The 17,940-nt window shown below is 57.6% G+C and overlaps 1 protein-coding gene across 2 annotated transcripts in view; it reads left to right on the forward strand.

The window, feature by feature from the left end:
* Window positions 1-4,354: 4,354 nt before the first annotated feature.
* FAM117B (family with sequence similarity 117 member B) overlaps window positions 4,355-17,940 on the forward strand; it is a 136,704-nt gene continuing 123,118 nt past the window's right edge. Inside the window, exon 1 of one of the 2 annotated variants that reach the window (XM_063954622.1) lies at window positions 4,355-5,044. In XM_063954622.1, coding sequence (XP_063810692.1) covers window positions 4,522-5,044 — 523 coding nt within the window. In that variant the 5' untranslated portion in view covers window positions 4,355-4,521. The remainder of the gene's footprint in view (window positions 5,045-17,940) is intronic. The other variant, XM_063954623.1, reaches the window with a different exon arrangement.

Consider the following 17,940-nt stretch of genomic DNA (forward strand, 5'->3'; position numbering starts at 1 on the left):
GGGCCCCCACCGTGCCTGATTCTGCTTGTAAAGCCCCAGCGTCATACTGAGGGCTTGGCAGAGGCGGGAGAGGGTTTCTGTTCCTGGGAACTGGCTGATTTCTGCAGCCTTTTTCCTCTCCCTCTGTCACGGGGCAGAAATGAGGAACCTTTTGCCCGCTTGCCCACGAAAAGACTGCGCCTGATAATACGGCGTCTTCTCATGTTGAGAGGCGACCTGGGGTACAAACGTGGATTTCCCAGCTGTTGCCGTGGCCACCAGGTCTGAAAAACCGACCCCAAATAACTCCTCCCCTTAATAAGGCAATACTTCCAAATGCCGTTTGGAATCCGCATCACCTGACCACTGTCGTGTCCATAACCCTCTACTGGTAGAAATGGACAACGCACTTTGACTTGATGCCAGTCGGCAAATATTCCGCTGTGCATCACGCATATATAGAAATGCATCTTTTAAATGCTCTATAGGCAATAATATACTGTCCCTATCTAGGGTATCAATATTTTCAGTCAGGGAATCCGACCACGCCAACCCAGCACTGCACATCCAGGCTGAGGCGATTGCTGGTAGCAGTATAACACCAGTATGTGTGTAAATACCTTTTAGGATGCCCTCCTGCTTTCTATCAGCAGGATCCTTAAGGGCGTCCATCTCAGGAGAGGGTAGAGCCATTGTTCTTACAAGCGTGTGAGCGCTTTATCCACCCTAGGGGGTGTTTCCCAACGCACCCTAACCTCTGGCGGGAAAGGATATAATGCCAATAACATTTTAGAAATTATCAGTTGTTATCGGGGGAAAACCCACGCATCATCACACACCTCATTTAATTTCTCAGATTCAGGAAAACTACAGGTAGTTTTTCCTCACCGAACATAATACCCCTTTTTGGTGGTACTCGTATTATCAGAAATGTGTAAAACATTTTTCATTGCCTCAATCATGTAACGTGTGGTCCTACTGGAAGTTACATTTGTCTCTTCACCGTCGACACTGGAGTCAGTATCCGTGTCGGCGTCTATATCTGCCATCTGAGGTAACGGGCGCTTTAGAGCCCCTGACGGCCTATGAGACGTCTGGACAGGCACAAGCTGTGTAGCCGGCTGTCTCATGTCAACCACTGTCTTTTATACAGAGCTGACACTGTTACGTAATTCCTTCCAACAGTTCATCCACTCAGGTGTCGACCCCCTAGGGGGTGACATCACTATTACAGGCAATCTGCTCCGTCTCCACATCATTTTTCTCCTCATACATGTCGACACCAACGTACCGACATACAGCACACACACAGGGAATGCTCTGATGGAGGACAGGACCCCACTAGCCCTTTGGGGAGACAGAGGGAGAGTTTGCCAGCACACACCAGAGCGCTATATATATACAGGGATAACCTTATATAAGTGTTTTTCCCCTTATAGCTGCTGTATCTTTTAATACTGCGTGTAATTAGTGCCCCCCCTCTCTTTTTTAACCCTTTCTGTAGTGTAGTGACTGCAGGGGAGAGCCAGGGAGCTTCCCTCCAACGGAGCTGTGAGGGAAAATGGCGCCAGTGTGCTGAGGAGATAGGCTCCGCCCCCTTATCGGCGGCCTTATCTCCCGTTTTTCTATGTATTCTGGCAGGGGTTAAATTCATCCATATAGCCCAGGAGCTATATGTGATGCATTTTTTGCCATCCAAGGTGTTTTTATTGCGTCTCAGGGCGCCCCCCCCCCAGCGCCCTGCACCCTCAGTGACCGGAGTGTGAAGTGTGCTGAGAGCAATGGCGCACAGCTGCAGTGCTGTGCGCTACCTTGTTGAAGACAGGACGTCTTCTGCCGCCGATTTTCCGGACCTCTTCTGTCTTCTGGCTCTGTAAGGGGGCCGGCGGCGCGGCTCTGGGACCCATCCATGGCTGGGCCTGTGATCGTCCCTCTGGAGCTAATGTCCAGTAGCCTAAGAAGCCCAATCCACTCTGCACGCAGGTGAGTTCGCTTCTTCTCCCCTTAGTCCCTCGATGCAGTGAGCCTGTTGCCAGCAGGTCTCACTTAAAATAAAAAACCTAAAACTAAACTTTTCACTAAGCAGCTCAGGAGAGCCACCTAGTGTGCACCCTTCTCGTTCGGGCACAAAAATCTAACTGAGGCTTGGAGGAGGGTCATAGGGGGAGGAGCCAGTGCACACCAGGTAGTTCTAAAGCTTTACTTTTGTGCCCAGTCTCCTGCGGAGCCGCTATTCCCCATGGTCCTTACGGAGTCCCCAGCATCCACTTAGGACGTTAGAGAAATACGGTTTGTATTTGATTTCTCTAACAAATGCTCCTGTCTCTTTCACATCTCCATTCAAACCCAGTTTTGGCTTATCACACAACAGGAGATGCTGAAAGCACAAACAGTCTTCTTTCCAAACCTTAGTTTGTTTCTCAAAGAAAATATTTGGCCACCAAAAGGCCTGCTAATCGCCACTTATCCCCTGCTGGAGCTAGGACAATTAACATATGACTTGCTATGTACAAGTTGCTGAAGAACAATTGTCAAAGCCTTTTAGAAACAAATTAGCTAATACTTTTCTCATAAGTGCTTTGTCCATGCAGTTTTATAACCGTGCAGTCCATCATTCTCCAACTGCGCAGTGATATAACATATAACCCATTATTAAACATGCATTTACAGAACATGGCGCCAAGCACCAATTTGTCTATTTAAAAATGGCGCCGGGGATGGAGGGTTAACCCCTTACGTGCCATGGCTGCCATTGTCCATGTGGATCGCCCCCACAGGGAGCAGAGCGGGGTCCCTGACACGGGGTCTCATTATTACATTACTCAGTCATTGCGTTGTTAGCGTTACGCCAACCTACTGGGGAGATTAGTAACACAGCATTGTGTGAGTAATGTGACCATATGTGTCCTGTATGTAACATCTATGCACTTACATACTGTACATGGGATGGATACACGCAGCAATGACTGATCATCAGCGGACACTAATGTGACCATATGTGACCTGTATCATATGTAACATGTATGTATCCTGCAGCATTGCCTGTGCTTACATACTGTACATGGGATAGATACATATGATTCACCCTCCTCCCATGTACAGTATAACAGTATATAATGATATATAGAGTGTGTCAGCCCAGATATAGGGTATATACTGTACTATAATAACATCATTATGTGCTGGTGACACACAGGAAACATGCTGCTCCTCTGTGAGTGACAGCTCCTCCCCCTGTGAGTGCGAGTGCCCCCTGCTGCAGGTGAGTGACAGCTCCTCCCCCTGTGAGTGGCCCCAGCTGCAGGTGAGTGATAGCTCCTCCCCCTGTGAGTGCCCTCAGCTGCAGGTGAGTGAGGAGACCAGTGACACAGACTGCTCCCCTGTGAGTGCCCCCAGCTGCAGGTGAGTGACAGCTCCTCCCCCTGTGAGTGCCCCCAGCTGCAGGTGAGTGACAGCTCCTCCCTGTGAGTGCCCCCAGCAGCAGGTGAGTGACAGCTCCTCTCCCTGTGAGTGTGAGTGCCCCCTGCTGCAGGTGAGTGAGGGGACCAGTGACACACAGACTGCTCCCCTGTGAGTGCCCCCAGCTGCAGGTGAGTGACAGCTCCTCTCCCTGTGAGTGCCCCCTGCTGCAGGTGAGTGAGGGGACCAGTGACACACAGACTGCTCCCCTGTGAGTGCCCCCAGCCGCAGGTGAGTGACAGCTCATCTCCCTGTGAGTGCCCCTTGCTGCAGGTGAGTGAGGGGACCAGTGACACACAGACTGCTCCCCTGTGAGTGCCCCCAGCTGCAGGTGAGTGACAGCTCCTCTCCCTGTGAGTGTGAGTGCCCCCTGCTGCAGGTGAGTGAGGGGACCAGTGACACACAGTCTGCTCCCCTGTGAGTGCCCCCAGCCGCAGGTGAGTGACAGCTCATCTCCCTGTGAGTGCCCCTTGCTGCAGGTGAGTGAGGGGACCAGTGACACACAGACTGCTCCCCTGTGAGTGCCCCCAGCTGCAGGTGAGTGACAGCTCCTCTCCCTGTGAGTGCCCCTAGCTGCAGGTGAGTGACAGCTCCTCTCCCTGTGAGTGCCCTCAGCTGCAGGTGAGTGAGAGGACCAGTGAGTGACATACAGGCCCCTCCCCCTGTGAGTGCCCGCAGCAGCAGGTGAGTGGCCGTAGACAGACAGACAGACAGACAGACAGACAGACAGACAGACAGACAGACAGAGCCGCACGTTCCCGCCCACACCCATCACTCCCTGGAGGCCAGGGAACCGCCGCTCGCTCATTGGCTCACCAGCGCCTAGGAGACGCAGCACACCAATCAGCTGCTGTTGCCTCGCAGAATGCCGCGACGCCATTGGCTGGGGGAAGGCGGACCAATGACAGCGAGGAAGGCGCTGCGCAGGCGCTCTGGCTGTTGTGTTGTCTCCTCACAGCCGCTGCTGGCGCTACAGGTGCAGCAGCTGCAGTCGGTACCGAGCTCCCCCCACGTGACCCCCCGCCCGGATTCGGGCCCATACCCGCCGCCGCCATCCTCTCCGCGGAGCCAGAGGGGGGGGAGATGTCTCAGCCGCGGGTGAGACGGAACGGCTCCCCCCCACCGCCGCCGGTAACCCCCGTCAGCAAGGGCGGAGCACCGGGAGGCCGCCTGCAGCCCATGAGAGCCACGGTCCCGTTCCAGCTCAAGCAGCACGGCAGCCCCACCCGGAACAACAACAACGGGCAGCGGCACTCCAGCTCCCGGAGCAGCAGCCCCAGCAGGGGGAACGGGAACGGCCTGGAGTCCCCGCCCGCGGTCACCAGCACCCGGGGGAGCCCCACCGTGTCCACCCAGACCGGGGCCTCACCCCCCCGGGGTCACCACCACCACCATCATCACCACCACCATCACTCCCACCATCACCACCACCATCACCACCAGCAGCCAGGGTCACCTACCTCCACCTCCCCGGTACCGCCCGGGGACCCCGGTACACCGGCTGCCCTCTGCTCCTCCTCCTCCCCGTCACCGGTGTCCAATGCCAGCAGGTCGGTCTGGCAGCAGCGGAGCTCCCCGGAGAGCAAGAGCCCGAGCTCCCCCAAAGGTAACCCCCTCCCCGCCGCTAGGTCTGTGGGTGTGCTCAACATGGTGCGGAGGCCCCCGGGGGTGGGTGTGCTCAACATGGTGCGGAGGCCCGGGGGGGTGGGTGTGCTCAACATGGTGCGGAGGCCCGGGGGGGTGGGTGTGCTCAACATGGTGCGGAGGTCCCCGGGGGTGGGTGTGCTCAACATGGTGCGGAGGCCCGGGGGGGTGGGTGTGCTCAACATGGTGCGGAGGCCCGGGGGGGTGGGTGTGCTCAACATGGTGCGGAGGCCCGCGGGGGTAGGTGTGCTCATTATGGTGCGGAGGCCCCCGGGGGTGGGTGTGCTCAACATAGTGCGGAGGCCCGGGGGGGTGGGTGTGCTCAACATGGTGCGGAGGCCCCCGGGGGTGGGTGTGCTCAACATGGTGCGGAGGCCCGCGGGGGTGGGTGTGCTCGACGTGGTGCGGAGGCCCGCGGGGGTGGGTGTGCTCGACGTGGTGCGGAGGCCCGCGGGGGTGGGTGTGCTCAACATGGTGCGGAGGCCCGCGGGGGTGGGTGTGCTCAACATGGTGCGGAGGCCCGCAGGGGTGGGTGTGCTCAACATGGTGCGGAGGCCCGCGGGGGTGGGTGTGCTCGACATGGTGCGGAGGCCCGCGGGGGTGTGCTCGACATGGTCCCCGCGGGGGGTGTGTGCTCAACATTGTGTGGAGGCCATCGGGGGTGTGTGTGCTCAACATGGTGTGGAGGCCCGCGGGGGTGGGTGTGCTCAACATGGTGTGGAGGCCCGCGGGGGTGGGTGTGCTCAACATGGTGCGGAGGCCCGCGGGGGTGGGTGTGCTCGACATGGTCCCCGTGGGGGTGTGTGCTCAACATTGTGTGGAGGCCATCGGGGGTGGGTGTGCTCAACATGGTGCGGAGGCCCGCGGGGGTGGGTGTGCTCAACATGGTGCGGAGGCCCGCAGGGGTGTGTGCTCAACATGGTGCGGAGGCCCGCGGGGGTGTGTGCTCAACATGGTGCGGAGGCCCGCGGGGGTGTGTGCTCTCAACATGGTGCGGAGGCGTGTGTGCTCAACATGGTGCGGAGGCCCGCGGGGATGTGTGCTCAACATGGTGCGGGGGTCGGTGTGCGAACATGGTGCGTAAGCCCGCGGGGGTGTGTGTGTGTGTGCACTCAACATGGGGCGGAGGCCCGCGGGGGTGAGTGTGCTCGACATGGTGCCCGCGGGGGTGTGTGCTCAACATTGTGTGGAGGCCATCGGGGGTGTGTGTGCTCAACATGGTGCGGAGGCCCGCGGGGGTGGGTGTGCTCAACATGGTGCGGAGGCCCGCGGGGGTGGGTGTGCTCAACATGGTGCGGAGGCCCGCGGGGGTGGGTGTGCTCAACATGGTGCGGAGGCCCGCGGGGGTGGGTGTGCTCGACATGGTCCCCGCGGTGGTGTGTGCTCAACATTGTGTGGAGGCCATCGGGGTGGGTGTGCTCAACATGGTGCGGAGACCCGCGGGGGTGGGTGTGCTCGACATGGTCCCCGCGGGGGGTTGTGCTCAACATTGTGTGGAGGCCATCGGGGGTGGGTGTGCTCAACATGGTACGGAGGCCCGGGGGGGGTGGGTGTGCTCAACATGGTGCGGAGGCCCCCAGGGGTGGGTGTGCTCAACATGGTGCGGAGGCCCGCCGGGGTAGGTGTGCTCATTATGGTGCGGAGGCCCCCGGGGGTGGGTGTGCTCAACATGGTGCGGAGGCCCGGGGGGGTGGGTGTGCTCAACATGGTGCGGAGGCCCCCGGGGGTGGGTGTGCTCAACATGATGCGGAGGCCCGCGGGGGTGGGTGTGCTCGACATGGTCCCCGCGGGGGTGGGTGTGCTCAACATTGTGTGGAGGCCATCGGGGGTGGGTGTGCTCAACATGGTGCGGAGGCCCGCGGGGGTGGGTGTGCTCGACATGGTCCCCGCGGGGGTGTGTGCTCAACATTGTGTGGAGGCCATCGGGGGTGGGTGTGCTCAACATGGTGCGGAGGCCCGCGGGGGTGTGTGCTCAGCATGGTGCGGAGGCCCGCGGGGGTGGGTGTGCTCAACATGGTGCGGAGGCCCGTGGGGGTGTGTGCTCAGCATGGTGCAGAGGCCCCCGGGGGGTGGGTGTGCTCAACATGGTGCGGAGGCCCCCGGGGGTGGGTGTGCTCAACATGGTGCGGAGGCCCGGGGGGGTGGGTGTGCTCAACATGGTGCGGAGGCCCGGGGGGGGTGGGTGTGCTCAACATGGTGCGGAGGCCCCCGGGGGTGGGTGTGCTCGACATGGTGCGGAGGCCCGCGGGGGTGGGTGTGCTCAACATGGTGCGGAGGCCCGCGGGGGTGGGTGTGCTCAACATGGTGCGGAGGCCCGCGGGGGTGGGTGTGCTCGACATGGTGCGGAGGCCCGCGGGGGTGGGTGTGCTCGACATGGTCCCCGCGGGGGGGGGTGTGCTCAACATTGTGTGGAGGCCATCGGGGGTGTGTGTGCTCAACATTGTGTGGAGGCCCGCGGGGGTGTGTGCTCAACATGGTGCGGAGGCCCGCGGGGGTGTGTGCTCAACATGGTGCGGAGGCCCGCGGGGGTGTGTGCTCTCAACATGGTGCGGAGGCCCGCGGGGGTAGGTGTGCTCATTATGGTGCGGAGGCCCCCGGGGGTGGGTGTGCTCAACATGGTGCGGGGGTCGGTGTGCGAACATGGTGCGGAGGCCCGCGGGGGGGGGTGTGTGTGCATAACATGGTGCGGAGGCCCGCGGGGGTGGGTGTGCTCAACATGGTGCGGAGGCCCCCAGGGGTGGGTGTGCTCAACATGGTGCGGAGGCCCGCGGGGGTAGGTGTGCTCATTATGGTGCGGAGGCCCCCGGGGGTGGGTGTGCTCAACATGGTGCGGAGGCCCCCGGGGGTGGGTGTGCTCAACATGGTGCGGGGGTGGGTGTGCTCGACATGGTCCCCGCGGGGGTGTGTGCTCAACATGGGGTGGAGGCCATCGGGGGTGGGTGTGCTCAACATGGTGCGGAGGCCCGCGGGGGTGTGTGCTCAGCATGGTGCGGAGGCCCGCGGGGGTGGGTGTGCTCAACATGGTGCGGAGGCCCGCGGGGGTGTGTGCTCAGCATGGTGCGGAGGCCCCCGGGGGGGTGGGTGTGCTCAACATGGTGCGGAGGCCCCCGGGGGTGGGTGTGCTCAACATGGTGCGGAGGCCCCCGGGGGTGGGTGTGCTCAACATGGTGCGGAGGCCCCCGGGGGTGGGTGTGCTCAACATGGTGCGGAGGCCCGGGGGGGTGGGTGTGCTCAACATGGTGCGGAGGCCCGGGGGGGTGGGTGTGCTCAACATGGTGCAGAGGCCCCCGGGGGTGGGTGTGCTCAACATGGTGCAGAGGCCCCCGGGGGTGGGTGTGCTCAACATGGTGCGGAGGCCCGCGGGGGTGGGTGTGCTCAACATGGTGCGGAGGCCCGCGGGGGTGGGTGTGCTCAACATGGTGCGGAGGCCCGCGGGGGTGGGTGTGCTCGACATGGTGCGGAGGCCCGCGGGGGTGGGTGTGCTCGACATAGTCCCCGCGGGGGTGTGTGCTCAACATGGTGCGGAGGCCCGCGGGGGTGTGTGCTCAACATGGTGCGGAGGCCCGCGGGGGTGTGTGCTCAACATGGCGCGGAGGCCCGCGGGGGTGTGTGCTCTCAACATGGTGCGGAGGCCCGCGGGGGTAGGTGTGCTCATTATGGTGCGGAGGCCCCCGGGGGTGGGTGTGCTCAACATGGTGCGGGGGTCGGTGTGCGAACATGGTGCGGAGGCCCGCGGGGGGTGTGTGTGTGTGTGCAATCAACATGGGGCGGATGCCCGGGGGGGGTGAGTGTGCTCGACATGGTGCCCGCGGGGGGTGTGTGCTCAACATTGTGTGGAGGCCATCGGGGGTGTGTGTGCTCAACATGGTGCGGAGGCCCGCGGGGGTGGGTGTGCTCAACATGGTGCGGAGGCCCGCGGGGGTGGGTGTGCTCAACATGGTGCGGAGGCCCGCGGGGGTGGGTGTGCTCAACATGGTGTGGAGGCCCGCGGGGGTGTGTGTGCTCAACATGTTGCGGAGGCCCGCAGGGGGTGGGGGTGCGAACATGATACGGAGGCCCGCGGGGGGTGTGTGCACTCAACATGGGGCGGAGGCCCGCTGGGGTAGGTGTGCTCAAGATGGTGCCCGCGGGGGGGTGTGCTCAACATGGTGTGGAGGCCCGCGGGGGGGGGGGGGGGGGGGGTGCTCAACATTGTGTGGAGGCCCGCGGGGGTGGGTGTGCTCAACATGGTGCGGAGGCCAGCGAGGGTGGGTGTGCTCAACATGGTGCGGAGGCCCGCGGGGGTGGGTGTGCTCAACATGGTGCGGAGGCCCGCGGGGGTGGGTGTGCTCAACATGGTGCGGAGGCCCGCAGGGGTGGGTGTGCTCAACATGGTGCGTACGCCCGCGGGGGTGTGTGCTCGGCATGGTGCGTACGCCCGGGGGGGGGGGGGGTGCTTGGCGTGGTGTGTACGCCCGTGGGGGGGGGGGGGGGGGGTGCTCAACATTTTGCGGAGGTGGGTGTGCTCTTCCCGGTGCGGTGGCCCTTTGTGTAGGCATGCTCAGCCTGTTGCGGTGGCCCGCAGGGGTGGGCGTGCTCAGCCTGGGGCGAGAGCCCCCGCAGCCTGCACCCCATTTTCCGATTTCTCTTGCGTAGCCATGGCTAGTTGTGTATTGTGGCATGATGAGCACAGGGCATCTGTTCTTACCAACCATATTTTGGAGCTGCCAGGCTGCAGACACCAGAACATGTTCACATAAGAAGTGGAGCAGGTTCCGTGTGTGCTGCACTGGCGTAGGTATGGTGGTGTATCCCCGTACTGCCCAGCGGCTGCATGTGACCCTCCTGTACCAATGTGGGAGGGATTATTAGGGCACTGTGCGCTGCAGTGATAATCAGTATTAGTAACCTAACTCGTATCTATGGTTAAAGGTTAGTGTACCCCATATTCTGAACCTTAGCCCATTAATGTGTGTTGCTATGTATCAGTGTAATAAGTAATCAGTTTTGTCAAACTTTGTCCATTTGGGAAGTTACACAACAGATACAGTATCGTGCACAGATGGCTGCAATGGCTGGTGTGTAATTGTGGTAAAACGCACGGTTCATTACCTTCCAGCAATAGCTTGGTGTCCTGCAAGTAGGGTCCGTGAACTCATATTAATATGATAACGAGGGGGAACGTCTGGGTGGTTAACTGCCCCATGTGTGACTGTAATGGGGAACGTGCATGCCAGACCTCCCTGATCTATTAGTTTGGCCACTGCCTGGCTGTCGGCACGTGTTCTGGTGTTATTAGCTGGGCCCTGTATAATTGTTACTGGATGAGCGGCAGTGTATACAGGGGAAGGAAGGAGAGCTGACGCTTTCCTCTGTAGTTGTGGTAGAGGGTAAAAGTAGTGGATGACAATTTCCCCCATAACTGGAGATGTCTTTATGAACGTGGCTTTATTCTGTAACATTGTAAGTATGGGGAGGGGCAGATGTGGGGCTTTGGCTCGTTATCTCCCCATGTTAATGATGATGTATATTTCCCATCATAATGCTTTGAATGGATTTCTCTATATGTTCTCATTTGTTGCGCCCTGGTTACAATATACCAGGGCTGGCCAAACCGTTCCTCAAGATCTACCAACAGTTCATGTTTTCCAGGCCTCCTGGAGACCTGTAGAATGGTCAGTTAGGAATGAATGCAGCACATCTTAATTAGTAATGACTACACCTGTGCACCAGCCAGGTGGTCTGGAAAATGTGAACTGTTGGTAGATCTCGAGGACTGGTTTGACCAGCCCTGCCATATACAGTGTTCTGCAGGATACAGCTCAGCTGCTGCTGCTGGGTAATTGGGAAAACATGGGGGTCTCTGTTACATAGCCTCTAGTAGTGTTTCTCTTAATAAATGTAGCTATTTCTTTGTCTAAGCTTAGTGTCGTTATAAACTATGTTACAGACCCGGACAGCGTGTTACTGAGTGCAGGGGTTCTCCGTGTGACCTCCGCACGTCAGGTGTACCTTTGCAGCATATGGGGCGACTTAGACCGGCCATGTTTCTGTATACTGATCATAAAGATATGACCGGACCTGTAATCATGACACGTGGCAGGAACATATATTAGGATTTGGGTGGCACTGTGCCCTGGCCTGTAGCAGTGCTACTGTTTGTGGGCTGTATATTTGTTCTACCCCCTCAGGCTCACAGTAATGGCTGCATCAGGCCGCTACAGAACAAGTTCTGAATCTCGTGCGCTGCTGAAAAAACGCTCCGTCTCTGGGCCCCTCGCTGTGCTCTGACGAGTCAGGGTAGATAGTCTCCCTTGTTGCTAGCACGGACAGGTTCCGTGTGCCATGGAAGCAAGGAGCTACCAAAAATGCCAAACCTTTCTACGCCCCCTTCTCATTAGTGTGTTAGGGTGCACCCGTCACGGGTGCAGACAGTGATATAGCCGCAGTCACACCGCAGTACAATGGGCTGGGTTGGAGACCTCCGGAACTTCCAGCTATAGAATTGTGCGCTTCTTGCTCTGCAGCAACAAGGTCCTCTCCGCTACACCAAGCGGGTTCCATCGGCAAAGTGGCTTGCTCAATTTGGAGTGGAAGAATATGACTGGCCTTCAGAGCCCTGGACTCGCCCCATTGAGCGCTCGCTGTAAGCCAGGCCTTACTGCCCAACATCAGGGCCATGGGCAGAAATCTAGCAGGCTATCCTCTGTGTTAACGCCTTATGGGTGTGATGTTTGGGCACAGACTCCCTCCTGGCAGTGTACTGTACCGTTACACAGGGTATGTGACTATGACAGTGCCTTATGGGTGTAATGTTTGGGGACAGACCTGGCAGTGTACTGTACCGTTACACAGGGTATGTGACTATGACAGTGCCTTGTGGGTGTAATGTTTGGGGACAGACCTGGCAGTGTACTGTACCGTTACACAGGGTATGTGACTATGGCAGTGCCTTATGGGTGTAATGTTTGGGCACAGACGCCCTCCTGGCAGTGTACTGTACCGTTACACAGGGTATGTGACTATGGCAGTGCCTTATGGGTGTAATGTTTGGGCACAGACCCCCTCCTGGCAGTGTACTGTACCGTTACACAGGGTATGTGACTGGCCGTGCCTTATGGGTGTAATGTTGGGGCACAGACTCCCTCCTGGCAGTGTACTGTCCTGTTACACAGGGTATGTGACTATGGCAGTGCCCTGTGGGTGTAATGTTTGGGCACAGACGCCCTCCTGGCATTGTACGGTACAGTTACACAGGGTATGTGACTATGGCCGTGCCCTATGGCTATAATGTTTGGGCACAGACGCCCTCCTGGCAGTGTACGGTACAGTGTCACAGGGTATGTGACTATGACAGTGCCTTATGGGTGTAATGTTTGGGCACAGACGCCCTCCTGGCAGTGTACTGTACCGTTACACAGGGTATGTGACTATGGCAGTGCCTTATGGGTGTAATGTTTGGGCACAGACCCCCTCCTGGCAGTGTACTGTACCGTTACACAGGGTATGTGACTGGCCGTGCCTTATGGGTGTAATGTTGGGGCACAGACTCCCTCCTGGCAGTGTACTGTCCTGTTACACAGGGTATGTGACTATGGCAGTGCCCTGTGGGTGTAATGTTTGGGCACAGACGCCCTCCTGGCAGTGTACTGTACAGTTACACAGGGTATGTGACTATGGCAGTGCCTTATGGGTGTAATGTTGGGGCACAGACGCCCTCCTGGCAGTGTACTGTACCGTTACACAGGGTATGTGACTATGGCAGTGCCCTATGGGTGTAATGTTTGGGCACAGATGCCCTCCTGGCATTGTACGGTACAGTTACACAGGGTATGTGACTATGGCAGTGCCTTATGGGTGTAATGTTGGGGCACAGACGCCCTCCTGGCAGTGTACTGTACCGTTACACAGGGTATGTGACTATGGCAGTGCCCTATGGGTGTAATGTTGGGGCACAGACGCCCTCCTGGCAGTGTACGGTACAGTGTCACAGGGTATGTGACTATGACAGTGCCTTATGGGTGTGATGTTTGGGTACAGACCCCCTCCTGGCAGTGTACTGTAACGTTACACAGGGTATGTGACTATGGCAGTGCCTTATGGGTGTAATGTTGGGGCACAGACCCCCTCCTGGCAGTGTACTGTACCGTTACACAGGGTATGTGACTGGCCGTGCCTTATGGGTGTAATGTTTGGGCACAGACCCCCTCCTGGCAGTGTACTGTACCGTTACACAGGGTATGTGACTGGCCGTGCCTTATGGGTGTAATGTTGGGGCACAGACGCCCTCCTGGCAGTGTACTGTACCGTTACACAGGGTATGTGACTATGGCAGTGCCCTGTGGGTGTAATGTTTGGGCACAGACGCCCTCCTGGCAGTGTACTGTACAGTTACACAGGGTATGTGACTATGGCAGTGCCTTATGGGTGTAATGTTGGGGCACAGACTCCCTCCTGGCAGTGTACTGTACCGTTACACAGGGTATGTGACTATGGCAGTGCCCTATGGGTGTGATGTTTGGGCACAGACCCCCTCCTGGCAGTGTACTGTACCGTTACACAGGGTATGTGACTGGCCGTGCCTTATGGGTGTAATGTTGGGGCACAGACGCCCTCCTGGCAGTGTACTGTACCGTTACACAGGGTATGTGACTATGGCAGTGCCCTGTGGGTGTAATGTTTGGGCACAGACGCCCTCCTGGCAGTGTACTGTACAGTTACACAGGGTATGTGACTATGGCAGTGCCTTATGGGTGTAATGTTGGGGCACAGACGCCCTCCTGGCAGTGTACTGTACCGTTACACAGGGTATGTGACTATGGCAGTGCCCTATGGGTGTAATGTTTGGGCACAGATGCCCTCCTGGCATTGTACGGTACAGTTACACAGGGTATGTGACTATGGCAGTGCCTTATGGGTGTAATGTTGGGGCACAGACGCCCTCCTGGCAGTGTACTGTACCGTTACACAGGGTATGTGACTATGGCAGTGCCCTATGGGTGTAATGTTGGGGCACGGACGCCCTCCTGGCAGTGTACGGTACAGTGTCACAGGGTATGTGACTATGACAGTGCCTTATGGGTGTGATGTTTGGGCACAGACCCCCTCCTGGCAGTGTACTGTACCGTTACACAGGGTATGTGACTATGGCAGTGCCTTATGGGTGTAATGTTGGGGCACAGACCCCCTCCTGGCAGTGTACTGTACCGTTACACAGGGTATGTGACTATGGCAGTGCCTTATGGGTGTAATGTTGGGGCATAGACCCCCTCCTGGCAGTGTACTGTACCGTTACACAGGGTATGTGACTATGGCAGTGCCTTATGGGTGTAATGTTGGGGCATAGACCCCCTCCTGGCAGTGTACTATACCGTTACACAGGGTATGTGACTATGGCAGTGCCCTATGGGTGTAATGTTGGGGCACAGACCCCCTCCTGGCAGTGTACTGTACCGTTACACAGGGTATGTGACTATGGCAGTGCCTTATGGGTGTAATGTTGGGGCACAGACGCCCTCCTGGCAGTGTACTGTACAGTTACACAGGGTATGTGACTATGGCAGTGCCTTATGGGTGTAATGTTGGGGCACAGACGCCCTCCTGGCAGTGTACTGTACCGTTACACAGGGTATGTGACTATGGCAGTGCCTTATGGGTGTAATGTTGGGGCACAGACCCCCTCCTGGCAGTGTACTGTACCGTTACACAGGGTATGTGACTATGGCAGTGCCTTATGGGTGTAATGTTGGGGCACAGACCCCCTCCTGGCAGTGTACTGTACCGTTACACAGGGTATGTGACTATGGCAGTGCCTTATGGGTGTAATGTTGGGGCATAGACCCCCTCCTGGCAGTGTACTGTACCGTTACACAGGGTATGTGACTATGGCAGTGCCTTATGGGTGTAATGTTGGGGCATAGACCCCCTCCTGGCAGTGTACTATACCGTTACACAGGGTATGTGACTATGGCAGTGCCCTATGGGTGTAATGTTGGGGCACAGACCCCCTCCTGGCAGTGTACTGTACCGTTACACAGGGTATGTGACTATGGCAGTGCCTTATGGGTGTAATGTTGGGGCACAGACGCCCTCCTGGCAGTGTACTGTACAGTTACACAGGGTATGTGACTATGGCAGTGCCTTATGGGTGTAATGTTGGGGCACAGACGCCCTCCTGGCAGTGTACTGTACCGTTACACAGGGTATGTGACTATGGCAGTCCCCTGTGGGTGTAATGTTTGGGCACAGACCCCCTCCTGGCAGTGTACTGTACCGTTACACAGGGTATGTGACTATGGCAGTGCCTTATGGGTGTAATGTTGGGGCACAGACCCCCTCCTGGCAGTGTACTGTACCGTTACACAGGGTATGTGACTATGGCAGTGCCCTATGGGTGTAATGTTGGGGCACAGACCCCCTCCTGGCAGTGTACTGTACCGTTACACAGGGTATGTGACTATGGCAGTGCCTTATGGGTGTAATGTTGGGGCACAGACGCCCTCCTGGCAGTGTACTGTACAGTTACACAGGGTATGTGACTATGGCAGTGCCTTATGGGTGTAATGTTGGGGCACAGACGCCCTCCTGGCAGTGTACTGTACCGTTACACAGGGTATGTGACTATGGCAGTGCCTTATGGGTGTAATGTTGGGGCACAGACCCCCTCCTGGCAGTGTACTGTACCGTTACACAGGGTATGTGACTATGGCAGTGCCCTGTGGGTGTAATGTTTGGGCACAGACGCCCTCCTGGCAGTGTACTGTACAGTTACACAGGGTATGTGACTATGGCAGTGCCTTATGGGTGTAATGTTGGGGCACAGACGCCCTCCTGGCAGTGTACTGTACCGTTACACAGGGTATGTGACTATGGCAGTGCCCTATGGGTGTAATGTTGGGGCACAGACGCCCTCCTGGCAGTGTACGGTACAGTGTCACAGGGTATGTGACTATGACAGTGCCTTATGGGTGTGATGTTTGGGCACAGACCCCCTCCTGGCAGTGTACTGTACCGTTACACAGGGTATGTGACTATGGCAGTGCCTTATGGGTGTAATGTTGGGGCACAGACCCCCTCCTGGCAGTGTACTGTACCGTTACACAGGGTATGTGACTATGGCAGTGCCTTATGGGTGTAATGTTGGGGCACAGACCCCCTCCTGGCAGTGTACTGTACCGTTACACAGGGTATGTGACTATGGCAGTGCCTTATGGGTGTAATGTTGGGGCACAGACCCCCTCCTGGCAGTGTACTGTACCGTTACACAGGGTATGTGACTATGGCAGTGCCTTATGGGTGTAATGTTGGGGCATAGACCCCCTCCTGGCAGTGTACTATACCGTTACACAGGGTATGTGACTATGGCAGTGCCCTATGGGTGTAATGTTGGGGCACAGACCCCCTCCTGGCAGTGTACTGTACCGTTACACAGGGTATGTGACTATGGCAGTGCCTTATGGGTGTAATGTTGGGGCACAGACGCCCTCCTGGCAGTGTACTGTACAGTTACACAGGGTATGTGACTATGGCAGTGCCTTATGGGTGTAATGTTGGGGCACAGACCCCCTCCTGGCAGTGTACTGTACCGTTACACAGGGTATGTGACTATGGCAGTGCCTTATGGGTGTAATGTTGGGGCACAGACGCCCTCCTGGCAGTGTACTGTACCGTTACACAGGGTATGTGACTATGGCAGTGCCTTATGGGTGTAATGTTGGGGCACAGACGCCCTCCTGGCAGTGTACTGTACCGTTACACAGGGTATGTGACTATGGCAGTGCCTTATGGGTGTAATGTTGGGGCACAGACGCCCTCCTGGCAGTGTACTGTACCGTTACACAGGGTATGTGACTATGGCAGTCCCCTGTGGGTGTAATGTTTGGGCACAGACCCCCTCCTGGCAGTGTACTGTACCGTTACACAGGGTATGTGACTATGGCAGTGCCTTATGGGTGTAATGTTGGGGCACAGACGCCCTCCTGGCAGTGTACTGTACCGTTACACAGGGTATGTGACTATGGCAGTGCCCTATGGGTGTAATGTTTGGGCACAGATGCCCTCCTGGCATTGTACGGTACAGTTACACAGGGTATGTGACTATGGCAGTGCCTTATGGGTGTAATGTTGGGGCACAGACCCCCTCCTGGCAGTGTACTGTACCGTTACACAGGGTATGTGACTATGGCAGTGCCTTATGGGTGTAATGTTGGGGCACAGACCCCCTCCTGGCAGTGTACTGTACCGTTACACAGGGTATGTGACTATGGCAGTGCCTTATGGGTGTAATGTTGGGGCACAGACGCCCTCCTGGCAGTGTACTATACCGTTACACAGGGTATGTGACTATGGCCGTGCCCTATGGCTATAATGTTTGGGCACAGACCCCCTCCTGGCAGTGTACTGTACCGTTACACAGGGTATGTGACTATGGCAGTGCCTTATGGGTGTAATGTTGGGGCATAGACCCCCTCCTGGCAGTGTACTATACCGTTACACAGGGTATGTGACTATGGCAGTGCCCTATGGGTGTAATGTTGGGGCACAGACCCCCTCCTGGCAGTGTACTGTACCGTTACACAGGGTATGTGACTATGGCAGTGCCTTATGGGTGTAATGTTGGGGCATAGACCCCCTCCTGGCAGTGTACTGTACCGTTACACAGGGTATGTGACTATGGCAGTGCCTTATGGGTGTAATGTTGGGGCACAGACGCCCTCCTGGCAGTGTACTGTACCGTTACACAGGGTATGTGACTATGGCAGTCCCCTGTGGGTGTAATGTTTGGGCACAGACCCCCTCCTGGCAGTGTACTGTACCGTTACACAGGGTATGTGACTATGGCAGTGCCTTATGGGTGTAATGTTGGGGCATAGACCCCCT

This window comes from Pseudophryne corroboree, unplaced genomic scaffold (assembly GCF_028390025.1).
Source record: "Pseudophryne corroboree isolate aPseCor3 unplaced genomic scaffold, aPseCor3.hap2 scaffold_703, whole genome shotgun sequence".
Classification (NCBI taxonomy): domain Eukaryota; kingdom Metazoa; phylum Chordata; class Amphibia; order Anura; family Myobatrachidae; genus Pseudophryne; species Pseudophryne corroboree.